General features: G+C 45.2%; 1 protein-coding gene and 1 pseudogene across 1 annotated transcript; both read right to left on the bottom strand.

The window, feature by feature from the left end:
- Positions 1-3,249: 3,249 nt before the first annotated feature.
- Positions 3,250-4,281, bottom strand: LOC120837168 (annotated as a pseudogene).
- Positions 4,282-11,052: 6,771 nt separating this feature from the next.
- On the bottom strand, positions 11,053-24,428 carry LOC115311792 (zinc finger protein OZF). The gene is made up of 3 exons (XM_040206399.2): positions 24,148-24,428; positions 23,517-23,633; positions 11,053-17,192 (listed from the first exon to the last, which is right to left on the bottom strand). The coding sequence occupies exons 1-3, from the start codon at positions 24,347-24,349 to the stop codon at positions 15,937-15,939; spliced, it is 1,575 nt and encodes a 524-aa protein (XP_040062333.1). The 5' UTR covers positions 24,350-24,428; the 3' UTR covers positions 11,053-15,936.
- Positions 24,429-24,689: the final 261 nt, after the last annotated feature.

The following is a 24,689-nucleotide window of genomic DNA, read 5'->3' as shown; positions in this document are numbered from 1 at the left end:
TCGGCACCGCTCACAAACCTCACGAACGACGCCGAGAAGTTCGAATGGACCGAAGAGCAGCAGCAGGCATTCGACTTCCCAGAAAAAACAAATTCTGCAAAAAAAGTTGATTTTAAAAAAATGCCATATTCACATCCACTAACATCTAGAGAGTATTCCCAGAAAGTTTCATTGATTTACACTGCATAGTTAATTTTTTATAAGTTATTTTCGGTCCACTGATCCTAAAGAAAAGGTAGGGGTTGGAGCACTTTCAATGCATCCTTCTCCATTTCGTTTTTCGGCATAAATTTAACTTTAGGAATACTATTGTTTTCCTATTACAGAATAGAGAATTACTCTTAGGTGGTTTTCTGGGATAGAATTTTGTGAGGAACATGCCTGGCTGGTTAGTTTTTCTACTCATTCTTTTATGCTAAAAACTACATTTGTAAAAGAGAGCAGACATGAAAAAAATGTAATCTTATGAAAAACAATGCAATATAGCAAAATAACTAGCTGGGTATGTGCTATGGGTATTCCTATAATTATATTACACATAAAAATCACAATTTTTTTATTTTATTTTAAAACAAGTTTTTCTAAGTGAACACAGTGACTTCCACATTGTAACATTCATAACAAGTTTAAGAACTGACATAGGAAAATGAAATCCGGTAGGGATGGGCTTGTCACTCATATAAACTTACACTGCAAATTTGACTGAAATCAAGCAAGTGGTACAGAAGTTGACTAGTGTACCCCCTTAACACGGAGCGTCCAAGGGCAGCGTGCCCAGGGGAGCACGCGCACTGACTGTCGAGGAAAAGTATGCAGCGATGAAAAAGGCAGGGCAGACGAGCGGCTTGCATGCTTTTGTATTCACAACACATAAGTGCTTAGGTGTACCTCGAGTTTTTAGTGGACCCTCTTGTGTCTGTAATACAAATCTGCATGTATTTACCCAGTTTGTTCCCAAAACTAGTTGCCCATAGTGTGGAATGTGAGTTTTATTTATTCACAAGGCAGGGTCGCATGGGAAGGGATTGGACCCCCAATATTGTTTCTATATTAGCCCCGAGAAGTTCGCCTGGCGCCCCCTTACGGCGGACCGGGGTGACGTCACGGCGAGGAGAGAATTTTTCCCCGACTCGCCCCGCTCGCCCTGTGGACGCTGTGACGACGCTAGCTGTCGGCGCGCTCGTTTCTATTTAATTTCTTTTGGCGTGCTTTTCGTAGGAAGTGTAAATTTTTATATACGCCTTTATTGGGGTATGGCCTGCAGCTACAGGCGAAACTTCAACGAACATTTTAAGCATGGCTGACAGGCCAGGCAACGCATGAACCACAGCTGCTATGTTAAAATAAAGAAATATGGCCACAATTGCAGGGGCATCATTATACATTTACATCTCGCACAATAAACGCTGCTGATGGTCCGAATGAATTGGCAGGTTATGTATACTATTTTTTTTTTTTTTTTGTATCTCTGTCTTTAAACAAGATCGCCGAAGAAGAAAAGCTGCATGCTGCTCGAGCAACGTGCTAAATACAGTTTCGGCCATGGGGAGAGAATCACAAGTAAGACAGCCCAAGTGCAGGGGCAAACTAAAAAAACAAACACGGAACATTTCTTATATACATTGCTCGCACTTGACCTTTGCTGGATTCGGATAGTATTTACATGGACTACACGGGTGGTATCTGTGGACTTGTTTATATCAATCCTCAAGTAATATATAACAAACTTAAGTTAAGGTGTCTAGCTCGTTATTAGTCCATTAAGCCCTAGAATTTAGATTTTACTTAAATCGAATTGTCCTGAAGCTAAAGTACCAGAAGCTTTTCTCACGCAGACTGTCGCCCTTCACAGGTTCCAAATCTTCTGCTACCAGTGCTGCATCTACCACTGGACAGACGTTCGAATGCTTGCTTTTACTCCTGTTTTCCTCTGTTGTCAGAGAGTCCAGTTGCAGGGAGTTTGGAGGCTGAGGAAGCTTATGGGGACCTGCGGCAGTGACTCTTAAATGGAAATGACAATTCAGACTTAACGGTGTATTTTCCGAATACCAAAGGCTGGAATAAAGAATGTCAGGAAAAAGTATAAACATTCCAAATTGCGGCACTATTGCTGTGCATATTTTGGGCAGTTTACTGCATATCATAGAGGCAACTGGGGAAATTCGGCCGTTTTTGCTGCTACCATACAAGCTAATTTCCAGTAATTGTGAATCCTCTAAGAAATATGCCTGCATACGCGTATAAACTATATAATTAATTCAGGAAGAAGCTACATTTATGTAAAACAACCCTGTTTCATGAGCACTTCAAAGATCATCAGACGCAGGGCCTTTAAAACATCTGCAAACCAGCGCATGCAGAGTGGCAGCGCAGAGTCGGGGTCGCGAGCTAATTTGCCGACCACCGAAAGGCCCATGATATAAAGGCCGCTTCAGATGCCTTGAAAGCGGGATGTAATATCGTCCTAAATCATGAACATACAAGGAACAGAATTCCAGCGTCTGAAACACTTGCGTCACCGCTTCACCGACCCCTCTCAAGATTGCCTTGCGTCGTGTGGACGGACGGGGAGGTTCATCGGCGTAATTGCCTCCGCCGATAGTTTTCGTGATTTGTAACCCAATCTTAAAGGTAAAAGGGACAAGCAGGCTTATAAAATGTACGGAAGCACGTTAATATCGGCCTAACTCAACGTCTTGTACACCGGGTAAACGAAGTCCGGCTCCTCGAAGAGCTTGCGGCACACAACGCCAAACCAGGAAACTGGTGCTGGGAAGCGACCCGATGCGAGATCGCGGAGCGGGGTACTCGGCCTGACGTCACGGTACACCTCACCCAATCAGGGTGCGGCGACCGCAGCAACGCTTGGGTTCGCTCTCGGGGCTAATAGCGGGCAGCGGGGCATCCATATTAGCAACATGACTGCATCACATGTTGAAATTCTTTTACTGATAACTTGAAGGAATACATTTGACTTGACTCACTAATTAGAGAACGTCATATGCAACAATCTCCAGAAATATCATTTTTGTTGCACTCTACGCATAATGAGGTGTCCATCCCCACATCAAAATAAAAAAATGTAAACTTATTTTTTTCCAAGATTTTCACTTCTCAAAGTGCAGCAAAATATTAAACTGTATAGCTGTACCAAAAGTGCATTAATGACTACTCCTTTCCAAGCTAAGTGGCTATCTTGGTTGGGTTTTCCTTATGTGTCAGTACATACGGTATTTTCTCCTGTTTGATTTAGCCACATTGTTGGGAGAGACCAGCTGCCCACTGGAAGTCACCAAGGACATCTGGTTTGGATGCTGTTCCTGCACATACATCACCAGAGATCAGCATAGAATTGTGAGCCACCTGGCTGCCCATGGTGATGAACAATCCAAGTTCCAGCATCCTTCCATGTCTGATTGTACGTCCCATGTGCTCAACAACACTCAAAAGCATGAGAGTGAAAAGCCATTTAGGTGCAAGCTTTGCCCCCAAGAGTTTGCTTATAATTCCCTTCTGACCTGTCATAATCGAGTGCACACTGATAAAAAACCATTCAAGTGCAAGTGGTGCCCCAAAGCTTTTGCTCAGAGTAGCAACCTGATTGCCCACAATCGAACACACACAGGTGAAAAGCCGTTTAAGTGCAAGCAGTGCCCCAAAGCCTTTGCTCAAAATTCTGATCTACGACGCCATAGTTATTTACACACCGGTGAAAAGCCATTCAGGTGCAAGCAGTGCCCCAAAGCCTTTGCTCGAAATTCCCTTCTGACCTGTCATAATCGAACACACACTGGTGAAAGGCCATTTAAGTGCAAGCTGTGCACCAAAGCTTTTGCTCACAGTAACAATCTTGTCAACCACAATCGAACACATACAGGTGAAAAGCCATTTAAGTGCAACCTTTGCCCCGAAGAGTTCACTTATAATTCCCGTCTGACCTACCATGTTCATTTGCACACTGGTGAAAAGCCATTTAAGTGCACGCAATGCCCCAAAGCCTTTGCTCGAAGCTCCCATCTTCAAAGCCATAATCGCACACACACTGGTGAAAAGCCATTTAAGTGCAAGCAGTGCCCCCAAGCCTTTGCTCAAAAATCTAATCTGCAAAGTCATAATCAAATGCACACTGGTGAAAAGCCATTTCAGTGCAAGCAGTGTCCCCAAGCCTTTGCTCAAGATTCCCTTCTGCGAAGGCATGAACATTTGCACACTGGTGAAAAACCATTTAAGTGCAAGCAGTGCCCACTAACCTTTGCTCGAAATTCCTATCTGACAAAGCATAATCAAATGCACACTGGTGAAAAGCCATTTAAGTGCAAGCAGTGCCCTCAAGCCTTTGCTCAAAAATTTTCACTGAGAAAGCATAATCGAATGCACTCTGGGGAAAAGCCATTTAAGTGCAAGGAGTGCCCTAAAACCTTTGCTGAAAATTCCTATCTGAGAAATCATACTCGAATGCACACTGGTGAAAAGCCATTTAAGTGCAAGCTGTGTCCCCAAGCCTTCGCTCAAAAGTCCCATCTACAAAGCCATAATTATTCGCACACTGGTGAAAAGCCATTCAAGTGCAAGCAATGTCCCAAAGCCTTTGCTAAAAATTGCCATCTGACTTGTCATAATCGAACACACACAGGTGAAAAATCATAAAAGTTAAATTTTGTACACAAACCTTTGCTCGAAATAACAATCTGATACGCCATAATCGAACACACACTGGTGAAAAGCCATTTAAGTGCAAGCGGTGCCCCAAAGCTTTTGCTCAAGGTTTCTCTGCAAAACCATAATTGAACACACAGGTGAAAAGCCATTTAAGTGCAACATGCCTCCAAGTCATACCAGTCTGATCTGCCATTATCAAACAGTCTTTAAAAACCATACAATTGCAAACAATGCCCCAAAAGCTCTGCTCAGTAAAGGAGCTTATTCACCCGAACCAAATGTACACGCACAGATTGCTTTTGGGTGACACATAAGGTGAGTCTGCCCCGTGTGTAATCATTTAACTCGTGCAGAGCTTTATGCCAACATGCGGCCCTGACATTACGCAGCTGTGGTGGCACTATCGACTTCATGGTATACATATGCCTGAGTGCAAGATAGGTCCCTAGGCCTTTGCTTAGATTAATAGTGAAGCTCGCCACACCGAAACTCATATGCAATATTCCTCACAAATCCCAGCAGCGTTCCAAGCCATTTTTTAAATGGTCTTGCCTCATAAGGCACGTGTTAACACATGAGGTTAAGAAACCCTAAGGGCATATGAGTAAAGCTGCAGCAGATAGGCCTTTCAAATGCCAGCAATATCCGAGAAGCTTCGATCATAATTCCAGCTTGGTTGGCCACACAGCCCGACTATTTGACATTGCTCTCCAGCCTTTTGTTTGAATGTCATCGTTTGTCATCAAACAAATGTATAGGGTGGTTCAAGTCACCAGGCTCTATCTAAAACGTACCGTAAAAATCGACGCCTGCATATAGCCATCTAAACTTTTCGTCAAAGGTGTATTTCACAGGTCGGTTTTTTTTGTAAGATTACAGAGCGTAGTTCTCTTTTACTAAAAAATAGGGCCAAGAAACTTGCCAGGGTCTGCGGCGGGCGGTGACCCAGACGACCAAGTCCAGTAGCGGGCTGTGTTTGCCGTTTTTATTGATAGATGGCGTCGGGAGCAGCGTCTGAAGGCGCAGCCGACCAGCGAAAGATAGCAGACACGCAGACGAAATCTGTTGGCAGCAAAAGCGCCGCCGTTATGCAGGTGCGTTTTTTACTTTAAGTTTTGCTTTTATTGTTCGCATTCATTTTTTAACCGAAGGTACATTTGAAAAGGTTATATTTATTTTAATAAACCACGGTGGTCACAATTAGGAGGTAGTGCCATTATCAATACGAACGCCAAACATACCCCGCTACTGGACCCCTGTCGTTTGCGTTGCTGCCCGCCGTAGACCCTGGTAAGTTTCTTGGCCTTATTTTTTACAGAAACAGAGCTACGCTTTGTAATTTGACAAGAAAAAACCGACCTGTGAAATACACTTTTGGCGAAAAGTTTAGATTGCTACGTGCAGGCGTCAATTTTTACGGTCCATTTTAGATTGAGCCTGGTGACTTGAGCCACCCTATATATGGGTGTAGTAAATGATTCTTCTCCAGCTGTGATCTAGTGGCTGGGTCAAAGAATAGGTGACATTGTTTAATGTTTTTCATAGCAGCTGCTCTGTGTTCTGCATCCGGATGTACAGTCGGGGACAAAAGTCCCCAGGACGTGCGAGCTGTGGCTGAAACGCATTGCTCTGCCATCTGCCGGCGGGTCGCCTGGTTTCGAGACCACGCAAAAGCGCATGCGCGTCCTACTCTGCCTGCAAACCATGTCTGTTTTCCCGCTCTTCTGCGGCACAGCGCCTAACTCGGAATCGGGCGCGTGGTACCACCTCGGAGATAGCGCTGGCGGTTGACGAGCTTTCTGCTACACATTCCGAAACTCGCGATACCGCCTGGGGCATTGCGCCGCATTTCGCCGTGTCAGCGCACCTTACTTTATAACCAGTTGAGCTTATCGCTCAGTTGAGCTGCCGTGTCTTCTTGCTTTATAGGTGCCATCTCAGTAAGCGCTATCTCCGAGGCGGTACCATGCGAGTGCGAGCTGGGTTTCGAAAGATTATTCCCCAGTACAAACACCCGAGCGGCGGAGCAGAAAATAAAAGCGGGGTGCTCGCGCTCGCAGGATAGCATGACACCTGTGATTTGTGGATTCTGAAAGTTGCCCGTTTCTTTTCACTGCACTCTGCGAAACCGGGTGTCGGCGCAGAGTCGTTCTGTGTCAGCGGAGATCCCGACGTCTTCTCTCTTCGATCAGATTGGCGCTCACTCACCAGTCATATTTTTGTCCAGAAGGAAGTGCAATAGCTGTACTTGTGTCTCAATTATTAGCTCAATTTAAATAGTTCCTTGGTAGCCGCAGTCAACGCGTCCATGCCTTGGTAACCGAACGATCATTGCTGCTGATTTGCTATTGACGCCACTGTCAACGAGACGCCGAGATTGAACGGTTCTATTTCACGATTTAAATGTTGTTTCCAACATTGTGACATCGCGGTTTGCTGATTGGTCGACGCATTGTTACATATTTAGTTTACGCTCTAGCCGTGGGGGGAAAATTCGGCGCTGGCGGCGGCCTTTCCTTTGCCTATTGGCCAGACTCTCCCAATATATGGCTCTGCTCTAGCGTGTTTTCCAGCATGAATTTACTGCGTTTGTCAGAGCTTGGAGCCCCGAATCCTGGATAGAAGTGCGGAGCTGGGAGTAGTACCGTATGAGGGCACTGCCTGTAAGCGTCAGGAACACGCTGGCGAAGCCTCGGCCCCAACTTGACGACGCTCAAGTTCCGGGCGGGTCTCCTGTGGCGCGAGATCACAGGAGACAAATTCATACTTTCGCTTCTTGGAAAATGTGCCGCCGGCACCATGCCTCGTCTACTAGGATCTGCGGGAGCGCCTGCGCTGGCCTGCGCCGCCTCTTGCACCGTTTGGTGGCGGGTGTTTCGACAGGTCCTTCCGCGTTGTTTCTTGTTTCCATACTTCCTAACTGCATTTGTTTCTTTTCTCATCTAAAATACTGAACAAAAACTACTTTCATAAATAATTGAAACGGTTTGCACCACTTATATTTTGTATTTCGGCTTAAAAATGCTTTTAGTGGCTCTGACTAGTCGTAAGGCCGGAGCTGACTGGGACCGACGACATTACGAATCCATCACATGCCGCACACGTTCTGTACTACGGGGCATCCCCATAGGAGGAGGAGGTTTCCACATCGTCAGGTTAAAATATGATGCACTGATATTTAGTGACTCTCTGCACCCCACTGAAAACCGCAAGAAATGCGGGAACAAAAAAGGTAGACGCTAAAATAGGACTGACGAGCCCTTTAAAGGGACACTGACGGTATTTTTGCTCGTCGAGGTTTTAATGTAGAAATATTTCTATTTGAACATGACCTATGAGAGCCCATCTACCCAGAACACAATTTTCGGCTCAAATTTTGTATTCTTTCCGCCCGAAGAGCGCCGGTTGAGAATTGGCCGGTTTCAGGTGTGCTCACCCTCTTTCTATGATCACATGCCGTTCAAACTGATGCATACCAAATACAAATGCTTTACTAATCGAAAAAAGGACACACTCCACATTCGGATTGGACAGAACGACGGCTGCGCCGTAAACAAACCCCTGGTGGAGTAGTTTATTTAGCGATGCCTCTCTCCCCCACCCGCCTCCTCTCGCCACCACTGCACGTGAAGCAGACGCCTCGGAATGTGGTGCGGTTGACGGGGTCGCGGATCCGAAGACGGTACCGCTGCCACTGTCACGCGTTTTTCCGCAGATTCACATTGTCGTCTTTTTCAATGTATTCTCGGGGTGCGTCCTGTATTTTCGCAGTGAAGTATTTTATATACAAAGTCATGGATCATCTAACACACTAAAATAGAAAAGAACATGAACCCCATTTTTTGTGGCTTTTAAGAAGCTGCAGATACATTTATCGAAAAAAAAAGAAAATGTTCCACAGATCACAATACATGGAGTTATTGCAATAAACGCTACAAGCTCAGCTGGCGCTATTGTCTTTGGGACTTCCGGTTGCAAATTGAGGCAGACAGCAAACAGTCTATTTTTCCTGTCTTCCTGTGGGAAAACGTATGTGATATTTCTCTCCTCGCCAGGGAATAACAAATCAGCGTAGTTTCTTTACTCGTGACGGGTACTATGAAGCTTTATTCACATTTTACAAATTTAATTGATTTAGTTGATTTTGTTCACTATTGAGCAATGTTTAAGTTAGCGAAAATTGAGACCCAGGTCTGGGCTGTACAGCATGATATGTCAATATAAGCTGTCAATTCAAGCAAAAAGAACAATGATCGCATTTATTTCAGAGCAACAACACTTGGTTACTGCTTTATTTTGATTATTCTTGCACAGTTTAGAACTCATCCAGTATGTGTTCTTCGTTCCATAACTCCATGCTTTATTCTTGTCTGTTTTGATTGTTTGATTTGGCATATATTAGCATCCTTTTGGTGTTTTGCCAAGCTGATTCACTCTGTGTGCTTCATAACATTGAGTATAGGCATAAATGTGTGCCCTATAATAGCAATCTGCAACATCAACACGTATTATACATGCGCATTGGGCTGTTTTAGCACAGTGTTCGACGCCATGAATTCTAAAGAATAACACTCCGACATATTTTTGCACATCCGATTGCATTCCAAACTTCTTATTCTGTCACAACACTAAGCAATATTTTCTCTTATGATTGAGCTTAAAAAGAAAATGCATTTGCGTTTTCCCATAGGAATGCATTACCGGAAGTCAAATTTAGACTGGTTGCTGTCTGATTCAAAATGCAACAGTACACTAGCGCCACCTGAACCTGTAGCGTTTATTCTTAATAAATCTATGGATTCATACCATTACATTGCGTAAGAACAGGATGCGTACACTAGTTGTTGTATTCTTTCAGTGAAAAATGTAAACTCGTATCATATCGTATCAGTAACGTTACTAAAGTCTAGAACATTTAGTTGGGAAACTCACAATTGAAACCTGAACCACTCGCATCCACTGAGATCAAACTAAATTAAAGCCCCTCTGTCGAGGGAAAAGTGGCGCCATTCATTGTCGTGGAAATGCTCGAGACACGTGCCGCGCGCCACTTCGGGGAGAACATGGCGTCTGAAATCTAGCTCAGTGCTGTTGGACAAGATCTCAGACTGGTATAAAAAATGGCAGATGCTCATTAATTAACACCAACAAAACAGCAGCCAAGTCCATATAAGTAGTAAGAAAAACAATGAATCCTTCTTATAAGATCGACGGAAACATTATACGAAACTTGCACGAGTTCAGATACCTGGGTGTCTTGTTCACAAGCGGTCTAAATTGGGGCATGCACATGCCCCAATTCAGACCGTGTCACTGGCCAAAAAAGCGCTAACGAAATTACGGTGCTTAAGAAGGCAACTAAAATACGCATTTCGCAATACTAAACTGTTGGCCTACACAACACTTATTCAGCCTGTGCTTGAACATGCTGGCCCTGTTTGGTTTCCCTTCACAAAAGCTAACACACAAAAATTGGACAGAGTGCAGAGGCTCGCTGCAAGGTTCGTTACCAATAAGTTCGGCACGTACGATTCGCCATCTGAACTGTGTAGAGGGCTCGGCGTGGAGCCATTAGAAAAAAGAGCGAAGCTCACGAGAATGAAACTAATTTACCAAATTGCCAATAACTTGACTAAAATAAAAAAAATTCAACTACTTTACTCCCCACAATCGAAGAGCAACCCATTCAAACCATGGAAAATTATTCTAGGAGTTTCAACCTAAAATAATTGCTTTAAATTTTCATTATTTCCGCTAGCAGTCCAGGAACGGAACAGTGCCTAAACACGTCCACGCGAGCTTGCTAACACAGTTCATGAATAATGTCAAAGCGCTCTTGATGTGAAAATTTCATCCACACTGTTCGTTTCACATGTTTGTTACCCTCTGTTTTCTCTGTACTGTGGTTATGCATGTGTTCTTGTACCACCCTACAAAACTCTTCCAATGAGGATTAGTAGTATTGATAAATAAGTAAACAAATAAAGAAGATAACGGTCAGTTCTGGAACTGCCATGTAGGTTCGGACCGCTAGGCTTACATTTGGGTGAAGAATGAGCGTTTGGCGGTGCATAGTTTACTTTTGTAATCAAAACAAAAAGCTGGAATTTTTTTTCTTTTTTTGTGGGACATTTTGTAGTTACAAATTACTTTTGGCTGGAGCAGAGCATGGACTCTATTCACCCGATACAAAGAGAATGGCCACCATAATACCATACAATCCAAACGTGAAATTGACCTGGCGGTCAATTTCACGGCGACAAAACTGCCCCAGTGAGGTCCCAGCATGGCACAAGATGGCAAAATAAGAGCTTTCTAGAGCGATGCTCTGCCAGTTGCATATTTACTTCACTAAGACCTGCAATGGCTGAAAAACAACAATATAACACTGTGGAAGCTCAAATTGTCAAGCTTTATTTGTGAAACATTTATACAGGTGTCTGATTACACATTTATAATCTGCAAAATTTATTCAATGCAAACAAGAGTAAAAAAAATATCCACAACGAAGATATATATAAACCCATTATACAATGCAAAACTAAATACTCACTGAGCAAGAATCTACAGGATCCAGTACAAGACATCTGGCGTACATGACACCTACGGTCAAACAATTTTGACATGCAGAGCCAGGCAACACGGAAACAACCACCGGGAACAAAAGCACAGAGCAACAGAATATTGTGATCACCTAAACACGAGAGAGCGATATCACAAAAGCAGGTGTCATTTAATACAGTATTACGAAGATGCCAGTGCGGGGAAGGAAGGCAAGAACAGTTTGAGTATTAGCGAGTTCAAGTCAGTTCAGTTCTCACCACCTTTCGTCAAAACAGCGTTGGACGTGCATTACACAGTATTAAAAATCGGTGGGCTGTCAATCCATAGTAAAACCTGTTCGGTGGTGTGGGAATTCGACTATACTCGTGCCAGTACCTTTCACTGCGTCGCGAAGAGAACGCAGAGCTGATAAAATGTTGTGCTGTCATGAAACATCACAAGATAGGACCGCGAGCAAGTAGCCGACACCTCATCTCGCTAGCGCTAATGCTCGGGGAAACTATACCGGCGCCACACAGTGGCATCTGCTTCGAAGGCCTCACGGGGAAAGCGCCGCATTTGCCACTACACCCCTTCTAGAACACTGTAGTGCAACCAATCAAACCGCAGCTCCACCGCGACGTGACGTCACAAGGGTGCTACGCCAGTGTTGTCTGACTGAAAGCTAATCCGCTTGTCGCCCGTTAAGAGCAGCTGGTCGTATATTTAAAATCGGTTTACTGTAGAACGCAGCTTTACTTTTACGTAATATTTCGGCTGTGATCAAATTTCATGCCACTAAAGCAATATCAGTCATTTATTTTGATTTCATTTTCGACCCGAGTTGTCCTCTGTTAAAAAAACAAAAAAACACTATGGACACCGATGGAATTTATTAGGCAGAACTTCATAACAAACATCAGTATGCAAATAATAATTGATTTCTAACAAAATAAAACCCCCGCCGAGCTTGTTCAAGAAATTCCCAGGCTTGCATTTACGGTTCCAGCTAACATAGTTTTAAATTTTTGTACTCATTCTCCTATTGAACAAACCGAATATACTGTAAAATACCAGAGGAGCACCCAGCCCCACACTCACTGAAAACTAGGTAAGGTAATCTAGACATGGGCGCTTGTCCGGCCGAATCGAGCGGGGAATGAATAATTCGCAGAATTCCCAAGTTTGGAAAATGTTAACAAGATTGAAAGATGGGCTAGTTGGTACATCGTCGGACGGAAGCGCCGAACAGGGACAAAGAAGTAGACAAACACCCAATCACAACTGAAGGTTTCTTAAAAAAAAATGCTATTAATATCGCCTATCGGGCTCCTCGCATAGAAAGATTCAATCTGTCAGGTGCAGTCACGGTGCAATGACACACATGCTTTCTCCTTGCTGTCTATTGCAAAATGCCTCGTAAATTCCTTGGGCGGTTTTGTCTGCACAACGGGAATTGTTCTTTCCGATTCCGAATCGCATGGGCACTTATTCCAGTGCACTGCGAAATTGCCCGATGGGAACTGTACAAATGACCATGCATGTTCTCTAGCCCTCTTGTTAATAGCGGGTGCTTGAACCAAGTGGGAGCTTCAGCCGTATTTTACGGTATATAAACGTAATAATTGAAGGAGAGTTGACAAAAAATAAACATATAAAGCAGTTCATAAAAGTTATTTTGCAATGTTCAAGTATCCTCGATGAATCTTGCATGTGAAAAAGGTATCGTCAGAATATCGTCACCGAAAAAAAAAAAATGTCCAGGTTTTTTTTCACTATAAAAATACACAATGCATTGCCGAATGCTCATTTTCCGCCCTAAGGTAGCACTAGAGGTCCGATCTAGATACCGAGTTTCAACCCGAACTGATGTTTTATTCAAAAGTTGCAAGTGATTTTCTAAAAATGTCAATGGCGAAATGATGACCGACAGAGCACTCAAATGCATGGAGCTCTATAATGCCAGGAACCGAAAATGGGCAATAATGAGCCTGATTTTGCCCATTGAAATCTTCAGAAAATCACTTATAACTTTTTAACAGAATAGTGGTTTGTGCTGAAACGTTGGCATCTGGTTTCGATCTCTAGCGGAACCTTTGGGCGGAGAATGAGCGTTCAGCGACGAGTAGTTCGTTTTTGCGGTGGAAAAAATCCCATAAATTATTTTTAAACACACTGCATACAACTGCCGTTTTTGTTTTCCCCCCCGAAACTGTATGTAACATTCTTCTTTGGCGTAGTGCTTTCCCCTTAGCATCCGGATGCACCGCGGCAAAGAAAGATATGCCGAATTTCGACTGATCTGTTATATTTTGGCAGTGACCATTTCAACGTCCACCATTATCTCTTAAAATTATTTTGACGTCCGTGACGTCACTTCGTAAAATGTCAAAATAGTGACTTTATTAGTTCGATGTCCCCTGTGAATGCAGCTGCCGTCGCACTGGTAGTCATTTCATGGCTTCGTCAGTTTTGTTCTGTTTAGTTTCTGATGGTGTTGTTGGCGCTGTGTTGACGGAATCATGTGTCACTATTTCGTACTACTTGGCACTGAAAACTTATTATTCAGCGTGCGTGTGCTCGACTGGCTTGACAGCCGATCCTTTCAGACATGACACTCCCGGCAGCTATGTTCTGAGCTCTTGAATTCACAACAAAGGCAAGCTGGACATTCCTCCACAACATAACCAATGTAAGAGCATACACTATGCAGGATGGAGAGCTTGGCACACTTTGCGTACCTCCACACCTCCACCTTTTACCGTGTGATCGCATCTTCCTATGGTTATAGCCTCGTCCCACTAGAGCGACAAACACTGATTTTTGTTCGACGACACCACAAAGTTCCGTGTCGCCGATGCTGTCCCACTGCAACGACCAACACCCGCGACAATCGCCGACACGCGCCGACAAACGATCGACGACGGACGAGTTCTTGTCTGTCGTTGGACTTGAAACGCAGCAAGCAGTCCCACTGAGGAACATGTCTCGGAGACAAACTTATCCTCCTCGCCCGCTTATGCCTTCTGTTGCCTTCCAGGCCCTCCCTTCTAACCTTCCTCCCGGAATGAGAAGCCCTTGGCGGCCACTCCTCGTTCCCGGCCCCGCAGTTCCGGTCCCTCGATTGCACGTAGTGGTCGCAGGCGCGGCTTGCTTGCTGGCGCCGGACGATTTTGCTCGCGAAAACTTGGTGCGCGAGATGGTGCTTCAAGATGCCGAGGTCTACGCCCCTGCATCAGGATGGATACACTCATGTTCGAGAACTGACCAAAGTAAGACCGCTCACCACGAAGTAGGACACGACGTTCCGAAGCAAGCCATTCTGGCAGACGAGAGACTGTCATCGCGTTCTGTGATAATCGGGATGCCGTACTGTCCTCCAAAAAACGCCTGCCCTCGATCATTCGGATATGAGGTTATAAACATCCTCAAAATAGGCGTGAAATTCCGTGGTGCTCACCTAGAATTCCTCGAGCAACCCAAAAAAAGGAACGATTCGGGTATTCTAGTTCGGAAAAAGTTGGGTGTCGATTGTCACGACTGTTTACAGAAAGTCGCCAACGGCAAATGAAGAATACGGAAGCTTTAATCAAGAAATAAAGTAATCGTCTCCACTTTCACCGTGTCTGTCGGCGCGTTTTATGCCCAAAGAGCAAAACACGAAAACCGTGTCGCCAGACTCAGTTTGTCTGTGTATTTTGAAGTGTTTTGTTGACAACTCCAGTCCTACTAGGAAACAAGTTTTCTTGTCCCCGTGTTCTGTGTCGTGTACGCCAAGTGGTACGGCGGACTCCGACAAACAGGCCGTCTGTCGGTGTCGTCTGTCGCTTGTTGTCGTGTGTCGCTGTTGTTTGTTGCTGTCTGTCGCTCTAGTGGGACGCGGCTATTACAAATTCCCGCTTTGCATCTGGCTCACGCCCTTTCTTTAGCCGGGCCTCGTGAGTTCATTCTTTAGACTTTGTTCTTGGTTTGCATATTATGAACAGCTTAACTATGAAACGATTAGCATGTTAAATAAAATGTTGCAGATGCAAGCAAACATTGCCTCCTTGGTGTTTCTTGACCGGTGCAAATAAGCAACAAAATTTCCGACTCGCAGAGCAAAAAATGATTATATTGCGGTCTGCTTCATTGTTGCACGAGATACACACATTTTACGACAGCAGATGTCCAATCAACTGCAAATTTTATGATATGAGATTCTCCTCTTAAAACATGAAATAAATCGTGAAAATCAACAGCGCCACATTCAGTAATATTTAGCACAACCTAGCAAGCGTTACGTATGGCCTGATAGCCGACTTTTACTTTTAGGAGCTTACTTGAATTCCACATCACCTAAAACGTCGCAAAACCTTCAGTCGACTGCACGACTGCAGTTTCTATGAACCGGACTCTGAAGATACAAAATTCAAAGTTTGACACGTCTAAACAATAAAAACAAACAAATGGGGCTCGTGAAGAGTAAAAAAAAATTTTTTTGTGACTTGGTTGTTTTAAGTAATTCTGAAAATTATTTTGAACGTGGACATCAAAATAGTCACTGCCCTATATTTTCAGCGGTAATAAAGTGAAAATACGTTCTGGCTCAATGTTGGCGCAAATTCTTCACATTTTGGCAAAATATATTATGATATAGAAGGGTCAGTGCTTGGGCATAGTATGGTGCAAATAGCGCAGCAATCACATAATCATCTGAAATGCTGAGACAAGGTTTTGGGGCACAGCTTGCACTTATGGCTTGTCACCATTGTGCGTTCGATCATGGCAGATCAGATTGCAACGCCAAGAAAAGGCTTGGGGGCACAGCTTGCACTTAAACGGTTTTTCACCTGTGTGCGTTCGATTATGGCTTTGCAGATTGGAATTTTGAGCAAAAGCTTTGGGACACAGCTTGCACTTAAATGGCTTTTCACCAGTGTGCGTTCGATTATGCGCTCTCAAATTGGAACTTCTAGTAAAGGCTTGGGGGCACTGCCTGCACTGAAATAGCTTTTCATTAGTGTGCGTCCGATTATGGCTTCGCAGATGGGAATTTAGAGCAAAGGCTTGGGGGCACTGTTTGCACCTAAATAGATTTTCATCAGTGTGCATTCGATTGTGTCTTTGCAGACTCGAATTTTGAGCAAAGGCTCTGGGGCACAGCTTGCACTGGAATGGCTTTTCACCAGTGTGTGTTTGATTATGCTCTCTGAGATTGGAACTTTTAGCAAAGGCTTTGGGGCACTGCTTGCACTTAAATGGCTTCTCACCAGTGTGTGTTCGAATATGGCAGATCATTTGGGAATGCCAAGCAAAGGCTTTGGGACAAAACTTACACTTGTATGATTTCACACCGGTGTGTGTTCGATTATGGCAGATCAGACTGCTACGCTGAGAAAAGGCTTTGGGGCACAATTTGCACTGAAATGGCTTCTCACCAGTGTGCATTCGATTATGACATATCAGTTTGTTATTCTGAGCAAAGGCTTGGAGACAAAATTTACATTTGTATGGTTTTTCACCTGTGTGGGTTTGATTATGTCTGGTCAGTTCTATGCTTTGAAAAAAGGCTTTGGGACATATCTTGCATTTAAAAGGCTTTTCACGCTTTTTACACCCTTCACGAAAGTGTGTTTGAGTATGTCTTTTCAGATGAGAATTCTCAGAAAAGGCTTGGGGGCACAGCTTGCACTTAAAAGGCTTCTCTCCAGTGTGTGTAAGATAATGGCTTCTGAGATTACAATTCTGAGCAAAGGCTCGAGGGCACAGCTTGCACTTGAAAAGTTCTTTACTCCCGCACATTTGAGCATTGCTGGGCACTTGGGATCTAGAGCCAGATGAGATGGGAGGATGCTGGCACTTGAATTGTTCATCACCATGGGCAACCAGGTGGCTCAAAATCCCATGCTGATTTCTGGTGACATAGGTGCAGGAACAGCATCTGAACCAGATGTCCTCGGTGGCTTTCAATGGGCAGCTGGTCTCTCCCAAAAGTGCAGCTCCCTCTCCTACAAAGCCTCATGTGTATTAGCACACTAGGAAAGCACAACAAAGATAGCCACATGTTTTAGACATAAGCAGCCATTATTGTACTTCTGCTTCAGCCGAGTGATTTTTCTTCTTTTACTTTTTATTTCAGTTCAAAGAAGCACTGAAATAGAGTTGACTCTATTAACCATTTTGATAGAGTGAACCAGATAGCCTCTTTAAAAACCTACGACCAGTTCACGCTTTCCACTTTTTCCTCCCTTCCTCCTCTCCCTACTTCTGCCCTGTCCACCGTTGCCTGTTTCCTCCTCCCCTAGAGCGAGGAGGATATCCTGCCTTGCAGAACTCATGTCTGGTAGTCGGCCTTTAAGCACTTATTTTGTTTCATAAATGCTGCTTTTTAAAGTGAGTTTTATATGGGAACTCTATATGGGGGGGGGGGGGGCACGCTCATGCTGCTTTGACTGAATCAAGTCTCAGTGTCACGACACAACAGTGACATCAGTGTCATGTAACACCAGTGTCACCCGACACCATAATTTCCCTGCAAAACTTATCCAGAAACCATGCCATTGACGTCACCTGACCATGCCAATGGCATGGTATCATCTAAATTTAGTGAAAAACTGATGTCAGTTGATTGTCATTTCATGGCATCATGCTAGTTTCAGCAAATAACTGGTGACGTGACACCGTGACTTCAAACCAAGATGCCAATTTTTGTGCTAAATTTAGCATGAAGATTTGCGGGACATTATCATATCATGTAATGTCAGTCACCTCGGCTAACACAATGCCAGTGTCGTGTGCACTATGACTCGGCACCTCAAGTCAATTTTCTTGCTAGATCAGGGAGAATCAATATCACGTGACCCCATGACATCACCATGTCACGTGCTGGGAAATGAATAAACAATATGTTCACTTCCCGAAATTACTGTTTTATGTTGTCTAAACAAATTTAAACAATCACACTTTTAAATGCTGCATTCCATGCAATATGGGACTTTAGAGATAAACACAGCTGCCTACTAAAATGGAGATGAACATTACTGCCAATTGCTCAACTAGGTTCCTGCAAGTTACTCAACTAAGTGTATGCACTTATTTCTGGCATTGTGTCTACTAGGTCATGTCATCAATGAAAAATCTTCCCATATATTTGCCGACACTGTGATCTTTACCTAGCCCAAAAACCTTAAATAGAAAAAAAATTGAGAATTGATATTCTTTAGGAAACTTAATTTATATAAAAACTAAACCCAGAACACTCTCTGGTCTAGCCAAAAAAGAAACTTGGAAAAAGCAGAATAGGTAATCTTTAGTGCCAGTGGGTACAGATAAACTTTACGACGCTCCAAGCTCCTCCATGCCATTGTTGGGTCCACACGGTGATGCACTGTAGTATCACTCAGGGGTAACACAGCACGCTTGCCCCACTTTGAGCACCATGCATGACAAAGAATTTGGAATCATTTTGGCCCATTCCATCTGAAGAGGTTGCAAGCTTTGTCTTTTTTAAAGGGCCCCGAAAAGGAATTTTTTTTTAAAATCTGGTTGGGACACGCGTGTCAATAAATTAATTTTATGCACAAAAAGAAAACAATTTTGAGAGCAATACTGACGGCACGAGACGCTATTTAGTCGGCAGTCACCTCCTTTCTCGACATTTCGGGCGCGTGGAGGAGAGGTGGATCGTCTTCACCTTCACGACCGAGATGGTCATTCTGGAATGACCCGTGGCGTCGTGGACTTTGCACAGAGAATTTCAAATAAATCTCTCGCCGTCAATATTGCTGTAAAATTTTTTTTCGCGTAAAATGTTTTTGACACAAGTGTCCCAAGCAGACTATTTAAAAAAAAAAAAATTTTTTTCTTTTCAGAGGTTTTTTAACATAAAGACAGTGTGGTCCAACCAGCTTTGAGTTTGGAGCAATTTTTGGAGCAGAAAATATCACGTTATGGAGCACCTTTTTTTTATCAGGAAAAATCTCTTTTTAAAGCAGCATTGGAGCAGCACATGCGCAAGTTTGGAGAAATTCGGTGCAGTTTCCTATTAGTAAATGCCAGCCTGCATTCATGCGATCAGTTACGTGATGCCCAATGAAAACCCAACGTTAGCAGTTATACTGTATTACACTTGGTGACAGGTTGAGAGTAAAGTGGAAGCTCCTCCCCACTCTTTCCACTTTTGCAAAGCGAACGCTGAAGAGAAGGCCTCCAGTGTTCGTTCTGCAAAAGTGGAAAGGTGAGGAAGGAGCTTCTACTTCACTCCTAACCTGTCATTAACTATAGTCAAATTGCCCTTCGACTGCTGTGAAGCTGTGCCATAAACAGTTTGATTTGTGTTTTCTTTTAATTAGTGTCAGTAGACATAGATTAATAGGACTGATGTAAGCGTGCCAACTATAACCATTTGGGAAGTCGCTGTAGCGCACCAATTTAACTTTAGATTAGGCGTCTACGTTTTGGCTAAGGGGCCGGTTTGGGTCCCTTTTGCAGTCTCTACGGTTAGAAAATAAATAAGATTACATAAATGAGGAAATAATAAAGTCACGTATTGAAATACAACAATTAAAAACAGCAAAAAAAGTAAGGTAGCTGAATACATATAAATTTTATGCTTAAAAGTATTATATAGCTAATTTGACAATACAAAGTAATTGTTACCCAGAGAACTCACCAGGCACAAATCTAAGTGCATATATTAACACAGGGCAAAATACTGAGAATGCTAGATTTGATGCTGAAAATGTGCAAGAGTTATGACACAGATAATAGTGACACAGACATGAAACAGGGAACAATGAATATAGCGATGCCGCTGATGACAATGTACAACAAGTACTATGGCGAGTTTTGAGGCAGATTTTCTCGTTCTTTTTTATATCTTCTCTTTCGGCTTTAAAGCCTTTCGCAACGCCGCCTCTTTTTTTTCTTTTCCTTTTCTTTTTTACGCGACTTTATTCTTGCTTTTGTAGCAGTGGTCTGCGGGCCGGGCATCAGTAGAAATTAAGACCGCGGCCATTTGCGGGCCGGACGGAGCGGCTCCGCGGGCCAAGGGTTCGAGACCCCTGCTGTAGATAGAGAGGTAAATTGGCACTATACAAAGTCCTATCACGTAAAACAAGCAAATAATCAATAAAATATTCTGGGTTTTCCCTAATTTATAGACATTTCAACGAGACGTGCTGCTTGGTGCCTATGCCGCAAAGATAAGGGACACATCTGACTAGAGCGTAGGGTACCGCGGTGCACCGAGTGCCATCGCTTGGACACGAGCGGGACAACTGCGCTCACACCTACGCTACGGTGATGCGAGAAGTGTTGGCAAACGGCGACGGTGTCTTAAGCATGGACGAGAAAGGGGTAGAGGAGGCCGCACCCGACGTCGAGACCGAGGTCTCCGCTGCAGCCAGTGCAAAAGAGGCCCCGGTCGCTGTACCAGAAGAAGTGCACCTTCCACGATTGCAGCCCAAGGGGGACGCTGACCCTTCGCAAGTGTTAGGCAGCAGTCCTGTCGTCTCGAGCGATGTCAGAGTGTCCGTTTCGAAAGATGACGAGACTAGCCAAGCTCCGGAGCCAAAAGACACGAGCGAGGCCAGCTTGAGCGACGACCACTCGGAAATGAATGATGCGAGTGAATTCTTCGAGCAGCCAGGAGATGCATCGGCGCGCTCCGAGATCAAGCGGCACAAGAACAATGCAGTGAAGGAGCGCTTCAACCAAAAGTTGCGCATTCAGACGGAAGTGTGACGCCAGAGAGCCAGTTCCTTTTCGTTTGTCTCTTGGCTACCTGCTCATCTCTCGATGGTGATTTGTCGCTTAACTTTGTTTGCAGCCCCTTTTCCATGGAATGCAACTACTCAAGTTTGCAACCCTCAATTGTGTCAGTCTTGTGGCTAGAAGAAGAAAGCAATGGGTGTTAGAGACTTTTCTGCAACTGCGGGTTGATGTCACTTTTTTGCGAGAGACCAAGATTGCCACAGACGGCTAAGAGAAGGAGATGACGCGCTATTTTGATCGTCACTTTGTTGTCTTCCTGTCGAGGCCAACTGGGCAGAGCGGGGGAACGGCGATAACCATCTGCAAGAGCAGAGGCATAGCAGTCTGGCCCGAGTGGGAAGGGGATAGACACAGGCGGGTGTGTGCCGTGGAAGTGCTGCACTGTGGACATGTTCACAAACTTGTATCTGTGTTTGCACCTAATGACGCGACTGGTGGAATCGCAGCCACCCCACAGAGCTGCGGTGGCAGAGAGGAACTACCTCAATTGTAAAGACTGTCAGAAAGCGTGCTTCTTTATTCATCCGCGACCATTGACCAGAGTAGCGGCCCAGAGCTCAAGCTGACTACAAAGCATGCTCTCAAGTGTGCGCCCACAGCGCTACCGTGCCACGCACGAAAACTACAGTGTTCTAGAGGGTGTAGTGACAAGAGCGGCGCCCGCTTACAATGAAGCGCATGAAGACGGTCGACGTAGATACCGCGAGTGGCGCTGGAGTTCTGTGCCCTAGGAGAATTAAGGGCACGTGTGTGATGAACGAAGAAGACGACGAGGGCGACACGGTAGGCTTCTCCAAAATGTAGCACCGTAGAACTTCTTTCGCAGCTATTAAGCCTGCCGCCCAAGTGATAGCGTTGCTGAACAATGTGTCAGTACTGGGGGGGGGAGTCAATATTAATTAAATAATCTCCCTCAAAACACGCGAATATTTCAAGTAGAGGATAGCACACACTCTAGAGGCATTAGTCCAAAGGCAGAACTACAATTTACTATACTTTGTTTCACCTTATGTTGTACCGCAGTGGGCGCGTTCAGTAGCGGCCCCGGAGTCAAGGAGTCACTAACTCCTTCCACTGGACGGCCAAAAGTCACTTCCGGTGCACGTAGCTCCGGGGCATCGGAGTCAAGCTCCGAAGCACCGAGTCCGGAGACGGTGCACGTAGAGTCAAAGGAGCTAAAATGACGTAATTTCCTGACTGGTGACGATTTCCGGTGCTAAAAGAGGAAAAAACAAACAATATGGCGGGATAAGCTGCTTCGGTTCAATCGCGGGTGCGCGGTTTGCTCGCTTTTGTTAATGAAAAGTGCTCAAGGTAAGACGAATAACGCGTTCGAATGTCTTTTTCAGGTAAGGCTCTTTCGGAAAATGCATTGGACCGTATTTTGTTTGGTTTGAATATGCTAATAAACGATGCAAACGTTCATTTGACACCGTGTCTTGATCACCGTTGCACGGGAACTTGGTGAATATCGACGATAGTCCTGTCCGCGCTGAACAGAGCAAGGCAGGGTATGAACGCGACTTTGGAAGCCGGTTGGACAGTCACGCAGAGCATGATACCGATTAATGTTTTGTTTGCGTAGCTAAATCGGGGTGCACGTTGGCCGAGGCTCGCTTCGGCCGACAAAACCTTGATCGCCGAGCGCGGCCGAACTTCCCGTGTGTATACGAATACATTTTACGAAGGGCAGAAGAAACTTATGGCCGTATGAAAGTATCGCAACCGGCGGGGTAGATTCGCTGAGCTTTGTATTTTGCGTGTGCTGACAACGTTTTTTATCGGCTTTTATAACAGCAGCTGCCTTTGCACCGCCAAGCGAAGGACTCGATCGCGTTGCATCGCTTCGAACAGCAGCGCTGATGTGTACAATCACCCGCTTCTTCTTCAACGACCTTGTAAAGACTTCTTCAATACCGGTGTCAAATAAAAGCGATCGTGCTCGCCATCGTCTGCTTCCAGTTTATTCGGAGACTGTCTGGCACAGGGGAGGAAGCGGAAGTTGCGTAGAAGCAGGTTTGGAGCCGCGGGTTTTTTTGCCGTTCAGTAGGCGCTCCGATGACTCCAACTCGAGGCACTCCGTTCGGAGGCAAGGGAGGCGCTACTGAATGCGCCCAGTGAAGGCCAGAAGCGCGAGCTCATAGCGTTGGCAGCTGCTCTTAATTCACCAGAGCTTGTGCCGCCGAGATGTGCCCCAGAGCAAGGAGCTCGCGCTTGTAGCCTTTCCTGCGATACATCATAATGTGAAACAGAGTATACAGAACAACATTAGCAGTTTCGCACCGCGAAAAGCTCCAGTCAAACCACAGTAGTAAGCGCCGAACAGCGCTGATGATGGGCTGACGAGGGCGCGCTCCTAGGGCACAGAACAGCAGCGCCGTGGTGTCGTCTATGCGCAAAATCTTCACAAAGCGGCCGCCGCTCTTGCCACAACAACCCCCTCTAGAACACTGTACTAAAACGAAACTCGCATGGAGCAGCGCGTGCAGTTGCGCGTGCTGCCTCCTTCCGTGATGAGGCAACCGAATGTAGGATGGCAACATAAATCCCGCGTTTACCTTCGTGTCTTTCCACGCAGGGGTCTTGCGACTGCACTGCAGACTCGCCGGGAGCTCTTGCGTGGTTGAACACGGTGGGCACGAAGTCAGGGCGGTCCTTGAAGTTCGATGGCCGCCCTAGAATTCAGTGCTACGTTATTGGGGAGGAGGACAGACCGTGACGCTCCAAGCGGTTAACTTGACAACTATACGGATGGGGACAACAAATACAATGACTCAGCGCTCGGCCGACATAACCGAACGCGGCGTCAGCGTTCGGCTGGAGTTCGTGTTCTCCGGTGAGGGGGAGGAGGGGCTCTTTTGTTTCCACTAGGGCCTGCATGAACAATGCAGCATGCACGGTCCCAGCTCAGCACAAAAGCCGAAGTGGGTCAAGCTCGCATTCTCTGAGGATAGATCCGGCACTTAACGTCGCTTCGTCGATTGTTAGTATTTTTTATTTTAAACTGTGCCCCGCGCTCTATTGTAGAAGATGACATGGACCTGCCCATAAGGCCTGTCGGCATGTGCACAGGCCTTGTGTTGAGTAAACACCGAGCGTGGGGAAAACAGACGGGTCAGAGCGCCCCCTATAGTTCGATCTCCTGCCCAATAACCGAGCAAAGCTCGCCAGGAGCTGACGAAGTCGCACCTGTGATGAAGTGCGCGCTGCAGATCTGGCAATCTGGGCTCGGCTCCCACAGCGAACCGTCCGGGTGCACTCTCCTCACTGCAGCTACCCAAGCGGCTCTCTTCTCGGGATACATGAGTTTAGACGGAAATCTAAACAAATTTGCGGCGGCTTTGCCGTAGTAATGGTTGATCCAGCCACAGACGACACAAGAAGCTGACATTTTCACTTGTACCACTGCCTCCTCTATTCCTCCAGTGCCTGGCAGAAGAAGACGAGCAAAGCCAGTGGTCGTCGCCGTCGTCGCTAGTACAACGTTTCGCCACTATGCACCGCTGCTCTAATAGGGTCAGAGCTGTACCATGTTTTCACGTTTAAAAAATACTTATGCTATTAGAACAGAGATTATGTTTAAAGTAAAATGGTATTTTATTTTTCGCGTAAAATATTCAAGCATCTCCAAGGTTGTTTATAGCCGGAGTTAAGTTGAAAAACCACCCTAAGTACTGATCCCGTCCCAGCGTCCCGGTGTAGCAGATTGGAGTGCGCGCGTGGGGGCGGAT

The sequence above is a fragment of the Ixodes scapularis genome, unplaced genomic scaffold, assembly GCF_016920785.2.
Source record: "Ixodes scapularis isolate PalLabHiFi unplaced genomic scaffold, ASM1692078v2 PGA_scaffold6__148_contigs__length_123643588, whole genome shotgun sequence".
Lineage (NCBI taxonomy): Eukaryota > Metazoa > Arthropoda > Arachnida > Ixodida > Ixodidae > Ixodes > Ixodes scapularis.
This window is presented reverse-complemented; position numbering and strand designations above follow the sequence as displayed.

Bases quoted from the DNA above. Each gene is read 5' to 3' on its own strand.
- LOC115311792 (XM_040206399.2), bottom strand. From the start codon at position 24,349: ATGTCAGCTTCTTGTGTCGTCTGTGGCTGGATCAACCATTACTACGGC. The intron at 23,634-24,147 runs GTGCGACTTCGT...ACTGAATTCTAG, and splicing joins CAGCGCGCACTTCATCACAG to GGCGGCCATCGAACTTCAAG. The intron at 17,193-23,516 runs GTAAACGCGGGA...GAGGCTTTGTAG, and splicing joins CTGCGTGGAAAGACACGAAG to GAGAGGGAGCTGCACTTTTG.